A 19,264-nucleotide genomic window follows, 5' to 3' on the forward strand; every position below is an offset into this window, starting at 1 on the left:
ACCTTTGGTCTAGCAAAACACTGACACACACACACACACACACACACACACACAGACACACTTGTAAATTACCTAGAGCATATCATAGCCTATTAACACCTGAAGAGCATGAGTCATTGGTGAGGATTTGGCTGCTACTGACCTGTATACTTTTTTGACATGCATAAAACATCAAACTGATGTCAAATAATATGATTTCTTTTCGAGAATTGTGTTAGTGACCCGTAGCCTAGTATTTCGCTCACACATTAACGTTAACAAGTGTTTGGGACTACAATAAACGCAATATTGGCTCATCGTTGGCCCGCGCTGTCCTTCATCATCGCTCGAGGCGGGAGGAGGGCTGCACGCCACGCATATCTCTCGCGCCACCGAGTCCATTCCATTCCACGCGTGCATTTTCTACCCCCCTCCCCTCACTTTTTCGCGGAGCTATTGAGTGGTGTCATGACTGAAAGCTCGCCTGTTCACCCAACACAATGTTTTATGGATTATCTTCCCTTGTAGCAACGAGAGATAGATGTGGAAGGAACGCGGAGCGAGACGGAGCACTGCCCGGGTTACAGCAGTAGCCTAAAAACCGGGCGACTGGGGGGTTCCATTCAACCGGGCTTTTCTAATGCCCGTCGATTTCGTGGGGCTCGGTTCGCTTCACTTCTGTGATCATGCTTTACTTCCAGCTGGTGATCATGGCAGGGACTGTCATGTTGGCTTACTACTTTGAGTACACCGACACTTTCAACGTGCACGTCCAAGGGTTTTTCTGCTATGACAATGCATACACGAAGCCCTACCTTGGACCCGAGGCGTCCAGCGCTGTTCCTCCTGCCATACTCTATGCAGTGGTCTGCGGAGTGCCGTCGCTTCTGGTGAGTTTTGGGAAATGGACAAATGTATGGATAAGTAGGGCATAAGTTAATGGACACACCGATTGTATAGAGATGAACAACACAAATGTCATACTTTAGGTTACAGCAGTTGCACAGCTATCCCCTTGGAAAGAGGCACTCTAACCTCAATGAGGCTACGTTGGTAAAGAATCGATGGAGATTGGTTGTGCCAGCCATATATTATTGATAAGCCATTCAATATTTCCCCTTGCTCTTACACGTCTGATACTGTGGAGCAGTCATTACTGCACCGCTTTGACAGTCCCCATGGATGTATTCAGGTGTTTCATAATTTTGTAATTAATAAATAGATGTCTTTCTTCAAGCTGCTGATGCCTGACAGGAATGGTGAACTCACCATGCAGCCAACTAGAACCACGAGGTATAATGTCACTTTTAACATAGTCTTACAGGTGCTCTATTCTACTTGTATGGGTTTAGGCTTAAACAACAGCTAGATAGATGCATTGGGTTACAAGAAAACATAACAAGTTATTTTCCATTATGGGTACTTCCATTTGCCAAACCTATTTAGTTTATTTGTGCAAAATACAGCCAAAACCTGTCTGTGAATTGTTATAAACCCTTCTCTCTTCTCAGCTGTCAAGGTATGGTCCGTTTGTCGAGATGTCCTCATCTTTATTGGTCCTCAGAGCCTGTTAGTCTACAGTGATGTTACAGCAAAATGCATTCATTCAAATGTATTCATTCATTGTAGTCCTGCTGCCATTTTTAACTTCTGACATTGGAAATCATTAACAGTAAGAACACGCCTCAGGCTGCAACATGTTTCTCAAGGAGTCTGTGTGGGTGGGTGTATCTGTGTGCTTGTGTGTCCTCCTAGACTAAACAGCCTACACTCTTAGAAAAAAAGGTTCCAAAAGGGTTCCTCGACTGTCTCCATAGGAGAACCCTTTTGGGTTCCATGTAGAATCCTCTTTGGGAATTGTTCTACATTGAACCCAAAAGGGTTCTACCTGGAACCAAAAAGGTTCTACTTGGAAACAAAAAGTGTTCTTCAAACGGTTCTCCTATGGGGACAGCCAAAGAACCCTTTTTAGGTTCTAGATGGCACCCTTTTTTCTAAGAGTGTATAATAAAAACGTAGTAACAGAACTCTGAATTTATGATCGACTGAGTCAGGGCAGGCCTCATCTCCCCCATCCCAAACTGATTAAGTAACCGCTGCTATCCAACCTTCTCATTGCCATCCATTTCCCCAGAGTTGTTACCTTTGAGACTGGAGGTAAGATAGTGAAGAAAAAAAATCTAGCAATACCAACGTAGGACAAGTTTTTATTGCAGATAGATAGGGAACAGCTAGGAGGTTCATACAAAAATACCTTTTACTCAGCTGCTCTAAGACCGACCTGAGCTTTGGAAAAATTGCCAGAGCTAGAGAGCTAGATTAAAAAGCCTGACTTGACACCTCAGTGTACAGTCGTGGGCAAAAGTTTTGAGAATGACACAAATATTAATTTTCACAAAGTCTGCTGCCTCAGTTTGTATGATGGCAATTTGCATATACTCCAGAATGTTATGAAGAGTGATCAGATGAATTGCAATTAATTGCAAAGTCCCTATTTGCCATGCAAATGAACTGTATCCCCAAAAAACATTTCCACTGCATTTCTGCAGAAGGCTTCAGGGCGCCCAAGAAAGTCCAGCTAGCGCCAAGACCGTCTCCTAAAGTTGATTCAGCTGCGGGATCGGGGCACCACCAGTACAGAGCTTGCTCGGGAATGGCAGCAGGCAGGTGTGAGTGCATCTGCACGCACAGTGAGGCGAAGACTTTTGGAGGATGGCCTAGTGTCAAGAAGGGCAGCAAAGAAGCCACTTCTCTCCAGGACAAACATCAGGGACAGACTGATATTCTGCAAAAGGTACAGGGATTGGACTGCTGAGGACTGGGGTAAAGTCATTTTCTCTGATGAATCCCCTTTCCGATTGTTTGGGGCACTTGGAAAAAAGCTTGTCCGGATTAGACAAGGTGAGCGCTACCATCAGTCCTGTGTCATGCCAACAGTAAAGCATCCTGAGACCATTCATGTGTGGGGTTGCTTCTCAGCCAAGGGAGTGGGATCACTCACAATTTTGTCTAAGAACACAGCCATGACTAAAGAATGGTACCAACACACCCTCCGAGAGCAACTTCTCCCAACCATCCAGAAACAGTTTGGTGACTAACAATGCCTTTTCCAGTATGATGGAGCACCTTGCCATAAGGCAAAAGTGATAACTAAGTGGCTCGGGGAACAAAACATAGATATTTTGGGTCCATGGCCAGGAAACTCCCCAGACCTTAATCCCATTGAGAACGTGTGGTCAATCCTCAAGAGGCGGGTGGACAAACAAAAACCCACAAATTCTGACTAACTCCAAGCATTGATTATGCAAGAATGGGCTGCCATCAGTCAGGATGTGGCCAAGAAGTTAATTGACAGCATGCCAGGGCGGATTGCAGAGGTCTTGAAAAAGAAGGGTCAACACTGCAAATATTGACTCTTTGCATCAACTTCATGTAATTGTCAATAAAAGCCTTTGACACTTATGAAATGCTTGTAATTATACTTCAGTATTCCATAGTAACATCTGACAAAAATATCTAAAGACACTGAAGCATCAAACTTTGTGGAAATTAATATTTGTGTCATTCTCAAAACTTTTGGCCACGACTGTAATATTGCAGATGTTAACTAGCTAACTAGCTAGTGAGAGCTAGCCATGCTTGTTCAGTGACCTCACCTTTTTTTGAGACCTGAAGTACTGCCATGGTTTAGTAGGCTACCAGTTGTCAGTAGCTTTGTGGGTTTTATGTATTGTTGGGAATGCAAATCCTTTTCAACCATGCGCCCAAAGGCGTATGTCTGAGGACCTTTGAGTTGGGTAGAGAAATCCTTGGCTCTGTCAGTTCCTGGCCTGTACAGGGATGAATTCCATTTTATCATTAGATGGGGTAAATATCTTACACAGTCCAACCCCCAAATCCTGGGAAGATTAGAATCAGAAACATCCACTGAAGTCTCTCACCGGCTTAGCCTTGCCCTAGAGTTCCCTGGACCTCCCTTATGGCCCTATATAATGTTGAGGGGGAATTTGTGATGAGCGAGATATTGACGGACCCAGCTATCAATAAAAGAGTAGCAGCAGAAGCATCACCATCGAGACACATGCACGCACACACACACACACACACACACACACACACACACACACACACACACACACACACACACACACACACACACACACACACACACACACACACACACACACACACACACACACACACACACACACACACACAAAAACACAAGACAATTCAAACACTGACTTCTCAAGCTAAATCAAAGGAGATGGCACAGTTTTCCACTGTGCTGTCTCTAAATCAAATCAAAGTTTATTTGCCACATGCACAGGATACAGCAGGTGTAAACAGTACAGTGAAATGCTTACTTGCAAGCTCTTCCTCAGCAATGCAGTATTCCTTGTGGAATTGACAAGAGAGCAGGAACAGACTGGCACCCAGGCTAGGATGAGTTACCTTTATACACTATCTATGTTGTCAAGATTAGGGATGTCGCGGTGACCGTATTACCGTCAAACCGGCGGTCACCAGTCATGACCATTTAGTCACGGTAATTAGGCTTCTCCAAGCTCTGATGCTGCTGCTGGTCATTAGTAGCCTACCAAACTTTCTAACTGCCTGGTAATCAGCACTCTATTGTCCCTCTAATCACTCTGACATCAATGCAAATGTAATCAGAAATCTAAACAAACACTTCATGAGAGCCCATGAGCTCATGTTGTGCAACATTTCTATAGGCTATGCAGTTGCGTGAGAAAACATAGTGATGGCCTTTACTAAAAAGAGAAGGATCCCATCAGCTTTCTATAGGCTAGGCCTATTATATTTATTTCTCAACTTTCCTAATATTAAGCAAATTGATTATACACTGCTCAAAAAAAGTAAGGGAACACTTAAACAACACAATGTAACTCCAAGTCAATCACACTTCTGTGAAATTAAACTGTCCACTTAGGAAGCAACACTGATTGACAATAAATTTCACATGCTGTTGTGCAAATGGAATAGACAAAAGGTGGAAATTATAGGCAATTAGCAAGACACCCCCAATAAAGGAGTGATTCTGCAGGTGGTGACCACAGACCACTTCTCAGTTCCTATGCTTCCTGGCTGATGTTTTGGTCACTTTTGAATGCTGGCGGTGCTCTCACTCTAGTGGTAGCATGAGATGGAGTCTACAACCCACACAAGTGGCTCAGGTAGTGCAGCTCATCCAGGATGGCACATCAATGCGAGCTGTGGCAAGAAGGTTTGCTGTGTCTGTCAGCGTAGTGTCCAGAGCATGGAGGCGCTTCCAGGAGACAGGCCAGTACATCAGGAGACGTGGAGGAGGCCGTAGGAGGACAACAACCCAGCAGCAGGACCGCTACCTCCACCTTTGTGCAAAGAGGAGCACTGCCAGAGCCCTGCAAAATGACCTCCAGCAGGCCACAAATGTGCATGTGTCTGCTCAAACGGTCAGAAACAGACTCCATGAGGGTGGTATGAGGGCCCGACGTCCACAGGTGGGGGTTGTGCTTACAGCCCAACACCGTGCAGGACGTTTGGCATTTGCCAGAGAACACCAAGATTGGCAAATTTGCCACTGGCGCCCTGTGCTCTTCACAGATGAAAGCAGGTTCACACTGAGCACATGAGCACATGTGACAGACGTGACAGAGTCTGGAGACGCCGTGGAGAACGTTCTGCTGCCTGCAACATCCTCCAGCATGACCGGTTTGGTCGGTGGGTCAGTCATGGTGTGGGGTGGCATTTCTTTGTGGGGCCGCACAGCCCTCCATGTGCTCGCCAGAGGTAGCCTGACTGCCATTAGGTACCGAGATGAGATCCTCAGACCCCTTGTGAGACCATATGCTGACACATGCACATTTGTGGCCTGCTGGAGGTCATTTTGCAGGGCTCTGGCAGTGCTCCTCTTTGCACGAAGGCGGAGGTAGCGGTCCTGCTGCTGGGTTGTTGCCCACCTACGGCCTCCTCCACGTCTCCTGATGTACTGGCCTGTCTCCTGGAAGCGCCTCCATGCTCTGGACACTACGCTGACAGACACAGCAAACCTTCTTGCCACAGCTCGCATTGATGTGCCACCCTGGATGAGCTGCACTACCTGAGCCACTTGTGTGGGTTGTAGACTCCATCTCATGCTACCACTAGAGTGAGAGCGCCGCCAGCATTCAAAAGTGACCAAAACATCAGCCAGGAAGCATAGGAACTGAGAAGTGGTCTGTGGTCACCACCTGCAGAATCACTCCTTTATTGGGGGTGTCTTGCTAATTGCCTATAATTTCCACCTTTTGTCTATTCCATTTGCACAACAGCATGTGACATTTATTGTCAATCAGTGTTGCTTCCTAAGTGGACAGTTTGATTTCACAGAAGTGTGATTGACTTGGAGTTACATTGTGTTGTTTAAGTGTTCCCTTTATTTTTTTGAGCAGTGTATTTACAACAGGAGTATAGCCTACCTGGCTGACATGAAAAGGAACCACGTGAAAAGCATCCTCCATCCGCTATTAAAGTGCATAGATGACATGTATTTTTTCCCACTGCTCCTGTTTCGAGACAGGTGCATCATAATGCTCCATTCTAAATCAAAACAAATTTCACACATATTATTTTGTATATGTAAAGACAAGATTAAATCAAGAATAGTCTGATGGGTGACAATATTAGCCTATCACTTGTGAATTATATATTATCACTTGTGATTGATGCCCAGCATAAGAAACAATGCCTTTTTTGCGACTTTTTCTAATCATAGTTGCACCCCTCATGTAGCCTAGCCCATACGCCTATATGTTTTGATACGGTTTGTATCACAACTAAAGTAGCCAAATCACTTCTTAAAATTAAGCACATTAATCCGCTTTACAATGGGTGTAGATCCTAACTGGCATACATAAGCAGTGCGTGAGTTTCAAGTTTGGGAAAGATAATTTTCACCATAAAAATGCACCTTTATAATAAATGCATTACATGCATAATTGCATTTGCGGTCATTTTTGATAATGGTGTTTTCTGCTAATGGAACATTCGTGCTGATAGCCTACTACCAGGTGCGCATTGCTGCGCTTATAATGTGAAGAAAAAGCCTAATAGTCGGTCAACATTTTAAGCTAAACGTTCTCATCTGTTGTGTCAGCCACATTGCGTAAAAAATCTAACGCATCCCACAACTGTCCCAGACTATGTTTGGAATATTTATTTCTCGCACAGAATAGAATAGGTAGGCTTCTGTACTATGAGGGATAGTAGATTGGCATAGGCTAGTGCTTTTGCTGTTCATTATGTCTACTCATCTTCTTGGCTGACGAAAAGTAAATGTGGACAGTTCTTCCAATATCGTCAATATGTACCTTGGAATTGGATAAGGACGCACGCAGTTGCGTAAAAGGCATGGATTTTTTAGGGTGCGTTATGGCCACACAAGGGGATGCCACCGTGAAATTTTAGGCATTATCAAGAGCTTGTCAAATTGTGAATGAGTGACTGATGTAGTGTGTACAGCCTGCATGAAAAACAAAGCAGAGCTCATGCCTTTCAAGCAACTTTTTTCAAATCATCATTAGAGTCGCATAATGCAGCCTTTCAATGTATTAAAAATCAAAACACATAGCCCAACATTTGTAGTAGGGATGCATGATATATCGGTAAGCATGTCGGAATCGGACGATATAAAAATGCCAACATCGTCATCGGCACGATGTCTAATTTAACGCCGTTGTGCAAAACCGATGTCAAGCTGATGTTTATACCTATATAACGTAGGTAGATGACTTAATGACGCCAGGAAAAATATAGCGCTACACGCACAACACAGCATTCCAAACTTAGCCCACAATGTCTGCTGTTTGGATCGAGCAGTCAACAAGTCGAGCTGTCATTTGAAAGAGTAAGAACATTTCAGCGAGACAACTCAAAGGCAAAATCTATTATCACCAAGATAATGGAATTCATTGCCCTTGACAATCAACCGTTCTCTGTCGTGGATGATGTTGGCTTTCGCCGACTGGTCGAGCACCTTGAGCCCCGGTACACTACCAAGGAGGCACTATTTTTCAGATGTTGCCCTACCGGAGTTACACAGTATTGTTGAAATGCACATCCATGAGCTACTTGCTATGGGCGTCACTGCTATTAGCTTCACGACTGACATATGGACCTGTGATGTCAGCCCCATGAGCATACTGAGTCTGACAGCATAGTGGGTCGATTTCGTACTGAGGAAAGCCGTATTGCATGCTTAAGAATGTGCTGGTTCTCATACCGCTGCTACCATTTCAATGGCATTTGACAACATGTTTGAAACTTGGAAACATGAACACACTCCTAGCTCCATTCGAACAACTGACTCGAGAAATAATCTCATCAACTGCGTCTGCAGCAGACGTGATAGCCTCTGTCATGGCATTGAAACACCTGCTCAACAAAACTGCCGACACAGACCGTGGGGTTAATTTGGAAAAGTAGTCTACTAGAGGCTGTGAACAAGCGATTCGGTGGCATTCACTCTGAGCCTCTTTACTGTGTCGCCACCATGCTTGATGCTAGGTACAAGGACCGCTACTTCGATGCCGACAAGAAACAGGGTTTACGTGAAACGTTACAGTGCGCACCGAGGAAGAGAGGCCACGGACAGACAGAGCTGAAACTTCACTGCTTGACATGTATGATGAAATCCTGGTTGAGAATGAAACGACTGAACAAATTAAGAACGAAACATCACAGCAAGTAAGTGAAAGAAATAGGTTTTGATTATGTTTTACTGGTAATGGGGACATACGTAAATGTCAACAAAATAACTTTTTGGTCAGTGTGTGTGTGCGTGTACGTGTGTGTGCGTGTGTGTGTGTTTCAACTATTTAACTGTACTAGAAGGCCTAAAAGGCCGCGAAACAGTTTTATATTGGGTGTCGGTATCGGGTTTTTTGACAAGGAAAATATCGGTATCGGCCAAAAATGTCATATTGGTGCATCCCTAGTTTGTAGAACAACTAAAGTTACATTAATAACTCTAAATTAAGCATATAGGAATACCTATTTCTTTATTAACTGCTCAACACAGAATAGCCGCATGTGCACACTCCCTCATTGTTTGGAGAAAATATCATTTCTATTTTATTCAGCTTTGTTCAATTCTATTCTTCATACTATAAAATAATGCCACGGAATTCTAAGCAAATCTTGTCCGCTAAAGATTTGCTAAATGAACTAGTGTAGCCCACAGCCATTTGGCATTGTCACGTTGTTCGTAATAATGGTGGTCGGACCAAGGCGCAGAGTGAATGTAGAGTTCCACATATTTATTAAAGAGTAAAGTGAAACTTTAGCAAAGACAAAACAAATAAAGAATAAACGAACCGTGACGACAATGCAGTGCTAACTGTCAACTAAACATAAACAATATCACATAACCCACAGGTGGAAAAATGCAACTTAAGTATGGTCCCAATTAGAGACAACGATTACCAGCTGCCTCTAATTGGGAATCATACACAAACCCCAACATAGAAAATGAAACCTAGACCCCCACATAGAAATAATAAACTAGACTAAAACCCCTAGTCACGCCCTGACCTACTCTACCATAGACAATACTGGCTTTCTATGGTCAGGACGTGACAGGCATAGCCAGATCAGGACCTAACATAACGACAACTCAGAGTATGCTATTCTGTTCTTCTGAAATAGACTACATTTTCTTCATATCATACTTCTTTAGACCTGTCTAAAATAAGTAATGGATTTATTGTAAAGGTGTAGGCTATATGACATGGATTTATTAGACTTTTTAAAATGTAGATGTTCCAAAGGTCTGTATCAGTGGCTTGTTGGAAGCCAGGAGATGCTAAATGTGTTTATGTTAATTAATGGTAAATTACCCTGAGACTGACAGTTATTCGCTTGACAATCACCGTCTGATGAAATTTCGTGACCGCCACAGCCCTAGTCAAGACTTCTATTTTTGACAACACATGTTACTAATGTGTACATTACTAACTTGATGCAGGAAAATTCTCAGCAACAAAAGATTGATCAAATTAACATTTTACTGCACTGGGCTGTATCAGGGTCACCCAGAGTGTTTCTTGGTAGTCTTAAACAAATCTACTTTGAAACGGAAGTATACACCTCACATACGTACATGCTATTCGCTTAAACAAAAGAAAACACCTGTACCATGTCAGATATACAGTTGAAATGTATTACATTTTGAGTTTGCAACCCAATATTACACTTAATATATATCACAGAAGACTGAAATAGAACAAAAGCGTTAGACTTTTTTATTTTTAAGTAATGTTTAGTAATGAAGAAATTCTGAAAAATATTAATAACATTCCACCCATGAGGCTACTAGTGGGCGATTTGGTCATTTGAATGCAGGAAAGGTCTACAATCATACATATATATATATATAGCCTCAAAACATGGTTAAAACTATAATTTTGATACCATGGAGGGTCAGTCCTTGCATCCATAGCTCGGTCAATGAATTTGAGAGGGGTTACATCTCTCCAGCCCCATCCCTCAGCTTTATACCGAAACAGGAACGGGGAGAACACTTTGTTGTTGTTTCAGCTGATGATCGCCACTTTTAGATTAATTAACATCAGGAAAGGTCAGCTCATAAACAGTTATGTTTATGTTATGTATGAAAACTGTATACAGTTTCTATAGCTGTGTGTTACTATGTTTAGTAGCATCAAGCATCCTGATAGGTACCTCTCCCCAACTACCCAACTCCACAACCAATGTATTAGTTGAATCCACTGCTGCCATTGTTGGACTAGTAACCGAAAGGTTGCAAGATCGAATCCCCGAGCTAACAAGGTAAAAAGCTGTCGTTCTGCCCATGAACAAGGCAGTTAACCCACTGTTCCTAGGCCGTCATTGAAAATAAGAATTTGTTCTTAAACTGACTTGCCTAGTTAAATAAAGGTAAAATAAAAAATACAAATAAATAACAATAGTGATAGGACTAGGAACAACACAGGGCCTACCTAACCATTGTAATGGTCATTATTGATCAGTGATTTGACATCCTTATCCATCATCCACAATGTGAAATAGTCAATGCCTGCAATTTAATTATTGTCATGAGCTAGGTTTCCATCCAATTGGTGACAGATTTTCATGCAAATATTCAAAAATCTGCATACAAACATTTCCCCAACAGAGATGTTTCCATCAAATTGACTTGTTGTGGATAAAAATACAAAAGTTAAATTGGTTTCCGCCGCATTTTCAACTCTACCGATGATTTTGTGACAAACTGTTGCGTTAAATAGCAAATGTGCCCACACTGGTCTTGGTACGTGTGCTCCGTGTGCTCTAGCCAACAGCTTGCAGACATAGTGAGGATAGGCTAGCCTACATGATGAGATTATTATAGACAAGAGCAAGATTATTTTTATTTGTCAAACAACAGCCAAGCATCACCCATCATGTCACCAGAATAAGACCCTCAATATTTATTAGAAAGGAGCATCAAGCTCATCACTGTGCACATTCACCACCCTATGAAGTTCATCATAACTTATTTCATCTGTAGCATAATAAACTGCATGCTTTCCCCAAGTCGTAGTGGGAAGACCACACAACATGTCATCGCGTGACTCCAACTTTACTACGATATAATGGTTATTATATCAGTATTTGCGCATAAAGGCATTTCCACTGCCATTTCTCGCATTAAACATTTTACAGACACAAAAACATTCCACCTTGTCCAGCGTATTTTGTTTTGTCAACATTTGGAAACTTAACCGACAAAGGCCTGTCGTGACTCGCATAAAAATGTTGGATGGAAACTTTATTTTCATACCATGACATACATTGCATCAATGTTCATCGGAAAGGACACATTAGCTCTATACATTGTGCACTGCTATTGACATTGCCTTAACCAGGAACTCATTCTCTCTCCATGTCCATTAGAGTAAGTCTACATTGATTTTAAACCGCCCATATAAAACACACGAACACATCCATGCATTCACACACACGTGCAGACACAATAATTTGGACACACACTTTTTACGCCCCTTGGTTGTTGGACAACAACAGCCTTTTTTCTTCTGATGGATGATTTCATTAAAACCGGAACTATGTGACCTGTCATTAGTAGTACAGTCGCCACATGTTTAGCGAACTTGCTTTTTCCTTCTGCTTCACTTATATCTTTTAAATCACTTCTGCCCCCTGCGATTGGATGTCAGGATGCTTAATGATAACACTGTTTGAGATCTAGGCCACTTATTAATCCATAGTGCTGTTTTGTGAGATGTTCCACTCAACGCTTGGCTTTAAATGAGATCATGAATAATTTGATTCCAGGAGGTAGACTCGGTGTGATTTTCACAAGTGAGTTTAGGGGGAGTTTCTCTCTCTCTAATCTCAAAACTGTTAAAGAGTGAGTTTGGGTCATTGGTAGTCACAGAACTTATTTTATTAAGTGGATATGTTTATTTGTGATTCGTGGAATGGATCAGCTATCTTTCTCCATAATTCTCCAAGGCATTAGATATTTATTTATTACTATAGTCATTCATTAAAAAAAAAAAAATCTTAGCAGTTGTATGCAGATTTGTCTTTCCGGCTTTCATGTCACTCTTCTGCTGCTTTGTTCAGTTCTTCAATGTCTTCACAAGTTACAAAATATACTGGTTAAGTTATACAGCAGTTGAGGATATTCCAAAATGTAAAGTTGTCCAACATGTCCTCTGTGCAGTATCATGCTAGCACATACTTTTCAGATGTAGCCTAGCTCTGAATGTCCAGTCCAGCTCCCATTGACCACTAGCCGCACAGTTTGAGTAACCTCTAACCAATAATCACCTCATTTCAATTTCATTTGACGCTTTAAATGAGCAAAGTTTAAAGTCATCTATGACGTACACGCAGAACCCTGCTGATCCCTTTTCATTTGGATGAGATAGATGATGAGATCACCCAATCAAATGTGTATTTGTGACCGACCGCCTCGATTCGGTCTTATGTAGCAAAATTTGAAATTGTTTTTTTACATTGGATAAAAGTAAAGACTCAGAGCTACAAAATGGTATATCCTACACTACAGTTGAGGAACAATGGGAAAGTAATTCTGCTTTGAAACTTGTAACCCCGCTTGAATGTTTTGGTACACCTACTGGAGAGCTTTTCTTTGTCTAAACCCATTCAGCATCATTACTTACTTACTTACTTTATTGTGCCCATGGGGAAATTTTGTTGCAGTGTCATGTACACATTTAAAGTGGCGTTAAATACAAAACAAGATTTACAATACAACTTTCAATAACAGTCACGCACCAATAAATAAAATAAAATTTACAATTTAAAATTTAAAAAATAAGAAAAGACTAACCTACTGGCCTTACGGGGTCAATGGGAACATTTGCCCGAGCTATTTAAGAGGGATATCACACCTGGCACAAATGATTGTCCCGTTCTATTTTTCCTGCTGAGGGGTGCCCTATACCTGCGCCCAGAGGGGAGTAATTCAAAGTCCAGGTACAGGGGGTGACTTGGGTCTAAAATGATTTTGTGAGCCTTACGGAGGGCCCTGACCTTAAAAATCTCATCCAGGCCTGTCTGTTTGACTCCAAGTACCTTGCTTGCTGTGCTAATAATCCTTCTCAGCATGTTTCTCTGACTGACAGTGGCATTGCCAAACCAACAAAGCCTCATTCACAGCCTCTTAAGCCTTAGCCCCACCCATCTCTTTATGGATTCACATGCCAGGCCATGTGGCAAACACACTATATCAAATAAGTTTTTCACATGCACAGGATACAGAAGGTGTATTTATTGTTGTTGTTTTATTTAACCTTTATTTAACTAGGCAAGTCAGTTAAGAACAAATTATTATTTACAATGACAGCCTAGGAACAGTGGGTTAACAGCCTTGTTCAGGGGCAGAACGACAGATTTTTACCTTGTCAGCTCGGGGATTCAATCTAGCAACCTTTTGGTTACTGGTCCAACACTCTAACCACTAGGCTGCCTGCCGCCCCAAAACGGTACAGTGAAGTGGTTACATGCATAGTAGCAATATCAAAAACAGAAATATTTTATAATTATTAGATGACGCTTACCTGACACACTTGTCTAAATTGATGAGTAACTTGAAGGAAATGTCACCCCCCCAGCCACATCTAGCTAAGTGGATGGGTCACTATTGTCTAGATATGTACACATGTTCATAAAATCAAATAGATAGCCGTAATCACCCCCAGACACACCTGGCTAATTTGATGGATTATGTAATAATCTGGCCGAAGTGGAGTCTTTTGTTTAGACATGTAGCTAGCTAGCTAAACAATTAACCCGGCATAATCCCAACTCATACTACTACCAATACAAACATTGTCATAGCTGTAATATGAATCTTCAGGTAGCTAAAGCTAATAAACTAGGTTCAATGTTAGCTAGCTAACATTAGGCTATAACTAGCAATGCAAATGGTTTTCTGATTCTAATAATATTACTGGATCATACACATAACGTTAGCTAGCGAGCCAGCAAGCTAACGTTTGCTAGATAACTAACAGTACACTTGAACTTGCAATAAAAACAACTTTTTGACAAAATGAGAAACGTATATCTGAAAATGTAGCTAGACTCTTACCCGTATACATGGATGAACGCTTCACAATTTAACTCCATTTTGTTTGTAGCTACATCTTGTTTGGCCAGCGTTGTGTCAAGTCACTCCGGTTCACACTGACACTTGTGCAGAAAGTAGCCCATCACTTTTTCCAACTGATCTGTTGATAGCACCTGCTAAATTCAGGGCATCAATGTTGTTGAGAAAAGTAGCAAAACTTTTGTAGTTCTCGATGGCTAACGTTATATCTTTCAAAAACAGTGCAGTAGAAAGGACTGTCAACTCATACTGAACAGCTCACGTTATAGACAGAAGCATGCTACATGGCAGACCAATCCAAACTCATCTCCCAGCATGTCCAGCCCATTCCGTGGCTAAATCAACTAATTTAACAATTGTATGCGTATTGATGGACAAGTTTGTTATTAAGGCATTACATTTACATTTACATTTAAGTCATTTAGCAGACGCTCTTATCCAGAGCGACTTACAAATTGGTGCATTCACCTTATGATATCCAGTGGAACAACCACTTTACAATAGTGCATCTAACTCTTTTAAGGGGGGGGGGGGTTAAAAGGATTACTTTATCCTATCCTAGGTATTCCTTAAAGAGGTGGGGTTTCAGGTGTCTCCGGAAGGTGGTGATTGACTCCGCTGACCTGGCGTCGTGAGGGAGTTTGTTCCACCATTGGGGTGCCAGAGCAGCGAACAGTTTTGACTGGGCTGAGCGGGAACTGTACTTCCTCAGAGGTAGGGAGGCGAGCAGGCCAGAGGTGGATGAACGCAGTGCCCTTGTTTGGGTGTAGGGCCTGATCAGAGCCTGAAGGTACGGAGGTGCCGTTCCCCTCACAGCTCCGTAGGCAAGCACCATGGTCTTGTAGCGGATGCGAGCTTCAACTGGAAGCCAGTGGAGAGAGCGGAGGAGCGGGGTGACGTGAGAGAACTTGGGAAAGTTGAACACCAGACGGGCTGCGGCGTTCTGGATGAGTTGTAGGGGTTTAATGGCACAGGCAGGGAGCCCAGCCAACAGCGAGTTGCAGTAATCCAGACGGGAGATGACAAGTGCCTGGATTAGGACCTGCGCCGCTTCCTGCGTGAGGCAGGGTCGTACTCTGCGAATGTTGTAGAGCATGAACCTACAGGAACGGGTCACCGCCTTGATGTTAGTTGAGAACGACAGGGTGTTGTCCAGGATCACGCCAAGGTTCTTAGCACTCTGGGAGGAGGACACAATGGAGTTGTCAACCGTGATGGCGAGATCATGGAACGGGCAGTCCTTCCCCGGGAGGAAGAGCAGCTCCGTCTTGCCGAGGTTCAGCTTGAGGTGGTGATCCGTCATCCACACTGATATGTCTGCCAGACATGCAGAGATGCGATTCACCACCTGGTTATCAGAGGGGGGAAAGGAGAAGATTAATTGTGTGTCGTCTGCATAGCAATGATAGGAGAGACCATGTGAGGATATGACAGAGCCAAGTGACTTGGTGTATAGCGAGAATAGGAGAGGGCCTAGAACAGAGCCCTGGGGGACACCAGTGGTGAGAGCACGTGGTGCGGAGACAGATTCTCGCCACGCCACCTGGTAGGAGCGACCTGTCAGGTAGGACGCAATCCAAGCGTGGGCCGCGCCGGAGATGCCCAGCTCGGAGAGGGTGGAGAGGAGGATCTGATGGTTCACAGTATCAAAGGCAGCCGATAGGTCAATCAAGCGAAGAACAAGGCATGTTCCATAAGGCGTTTCCCCCCCCAAAAATGTGATAAAAAATAAATGTTTGCGTTCAAATGCCGCTCTCGTGAGACATATGCCTTGTTTCCTGAGACGAGCCACATTTATGAGAGACATATAGTGCAAGTATCAAATTCCACCCAAAGTTGTGCCCCATATGGGAATGATGTGTAATTTGTGACAAAGCCACAGGTAAGGGTTTGGTCTCATTACTCTAGACCAGGGGTTCTTAAACTTTTGCAGCCTTGGGACCCAAATTACAAATTCAGCATTTTCCTGGGACCCAAGCTCATGAAAACATATGTCCCCTAAGCGGGATTTTGTTAGGAGACACCCCACCCCCCCAAAAAAAACACATTTTTAGTGGCACCCCTCCTCACGATGGAGAGAAACATTTAAGTTTTAAAGTACATTTACTGCAATCCTACACATTTTGGGGTGTAGAGAATGTGTTATTGTTTTAAAACAAGTTTTCATGCCATGTGGTGGAGAGAAATCTTTGCAGTTTAAAGCAATTCTACACATTATGTCATGACTTATGTCATGTTAATATAATATCTGAGTGAGAGTGACTAATAAAATCAATGGCGGGGCCCTGGAGGTCTGGGCCCCTGGGCACGTGCCCTGCGTGCTCTGCCGTTATTTGGCCAAGAATAAAATAATTGCCTGCTGTAGTCCTTGTAAAGCGGCCAGAGGAACAGTCCCACTCATCAGGGTAATACTGTTTGACATTTATGGGCCAAAGATGGCATGATTGCTATTATTAGTGAGCAGTGAGTAAGGCTCGGGCTCGATCTTGTTCACAGTATAGGACCAGGGAATAGGGGATGGGTTTGCAGTGAGACGTGAATACACTGCACAGGGTTTAGGCCACTGTGCTCTGTGAAGAGAAATGGGGAGCATATTAGAGTTTAATTAATGGCTATTAATAACTTCCTTTATGAACAATCGTTTATATGTTTTTTTATTGAAAAGACTGGTGATTTGTCATGAAGCAGATTGACCAACACTTGTCTTATTTACAGTAGGTTTCTAAAGCCTAAATAATGATTGCTCGACAACATTAAAAGAAAAGTGGGAATAGATTAAATGGATGGTTTGTTCATGGAAAGCAAGTCTTAGGCTACTGGGCACATCATGTCCAAAGGCTTGATTCAAGTAGGCTGACCATCACATTCAATGGTTTCCTTCATATAATTGTTTTATCAGCTGATATTAGTCATCACCATGTTTTGAACTGCTTCTCAATGGATTGGGGGCTTGGACTATTTGATAGAGATTTCTTTTTCACATTATTTGTCTGTCTGTCTGTCTGTCTGTCTGTCTGTCTGTCTGTCTGTCTGTCTGTCTGTCTGTCTGTCTGTCTGTCTGTCTGTCTGTCTGTCTGTCTGTCTGTCTGTCTGTCTGTCTGTCTGTCTGTCTCTCTCACTCTCTCTCTCACTCTCTGAGCCAGTCAGGTGTTTGTTTGTAATTAGCACAACAGGAAGTGAGCTGGTGAGTCCACAGTGTTCTATATCTGTCACTGAGTGTCTGTTGTGCGGCGCACATGAGGTGATGAAGTTACACCTGTATGCAATTCACTACTTAATGTTTGCCATCAGATATCTTATGACTTTCTGCCAGAAGTCAAAGAGCTCTGGATGAGTTCTGTACAGTTGCCATTTTTTCCCTGTGCTTCCTACTAGAGTTTTTTTCCTCCTCTGTTCTTGTTACCTCTGCTCCGTGTATACATGCTGCTCTTCCTTCAGAAAACATGCATCACAACATTTTTCATTTGCACAATTTATTTTGTTTACTTTTACTTATAAATGTCCACACTCACTGAAAATGACATTCAGTAGCTACTAGAAATGCTTGTATAACTTTATGAGCTGGATTTGCCTCTCTTTGCAATTCGTTTAAGTTCGGTTTCACTCGTTAGCATTTATGTGATTTCACTATTAGTTTGTGCAAATTTTATTAGCATTCTGGTTATAGAGGCCCAATGGGCTTTACTTGCGTTTTTAGTGCCCCCTTGTGTGCTATGCCGGTAATACCGTAAATCCCGGGATGAGAAAAGGATGGTATGACGATATGAAAATCTGGATACCGCCCAATCCTAGAAACAACGTTGATTCAACCAGTGGGTCTTTCTCGTTCTCTCCCACTTTCTCTCACTGGAATGTGAGGGCCAGCTGCAAAGAGTGCCAGTAGTAGAGAGAGAGAGATGATCCCACTGATTTCTCATTGTAACGTCAGCTGCACTCATGCCTACTGTGCTGTACTTCGAAGACACCCTGGTTCGAGTGGATAGCTGTGTCACATTTTGTGGCCGAGTTCACAAGTTCGACCAGCCACTCCATGTGCTTTTTCACACTGTTACAAGACCAGAGACATGGGCGATAATGGAGGGGAAATCTGTTCGCACAAGGTCACACTGTCACAAGGAGAAACAGGGTGGCTAGAGAGAAGAATGCACAAAAAGAATAGTGGTTTGTTTGTGCTCCACAGCAGGCCTACCTATGAGAAGTGCCTAATGTTATGTTATGCATTGGGCTGAAGTGCTGATGGGTTAAAATATATATCTGATACATATTTGATCAAAGAGATAATGTTGCATTTATTAATAAGTAGATGTATTGAAGATGACAGATCAGAATGGAAGAGTAAAGGTAGCTGAAGTCACTTCTTTGAAGACAGGAATGCTCAAACAGTTTTATGCACAATTGATTTCATGAACTTTCCAAACCAAACACTTGTCAAACATTTACCTATGGAAAAGTTCTAGAACAAGACTATATAATTAAAAGTGACACAGTTAGGATGGCACACTCAAAATCATCAGACAGAAAATAAATAATGAAAGTAATCTGGCTTCATTCCAGATGGAAACAAAGGAAGTTATTACTGGATTTCTGTCCGTTTTTTGTGTGTGCTTCAGAACTGTGCCATTATGACTTGTAAAATGAATG

General features: G+C 42.6%; 1 protein-coding gene across 1 annotated transcript in view; it reads left to right on the top strand.

Moving 5' to 3' along the window:
* Window positions 1–306: 306 nt before the first annotated feature.
* The window catches only part of LOC139559800 (phospholipid phosphatase-related protein type 5-like), a 50,236-nt gene continuing 31,278 nt past the window's right edge, over window positions 307–19,264 (top strand). The window contains exon 1 of the mRNA XM_071376160.1: window positions 307–869. Coding sequence (XP_071232261.1) covers window positions 666–869 — 204 coding nt within the window. The 5' untranslated portion in view covers window positions 307–665. The remainder of the gene's footprint in view (window positions 870–19,264) is intronic.

This window comes from Salvelinus alpinus, chromosome 30 (genome assembly GCF_045679555.1).
Source record: "Salvelinus alpinus chromosome 30, SLU_Salpinus.1, whole genome shotgun sequence".
NCBI lineage: Eukaryota > Metazoa > Chordata > Actinopteri > Salmoniformes > Salmonidae > Salvelinus > Salvelinus alpinus.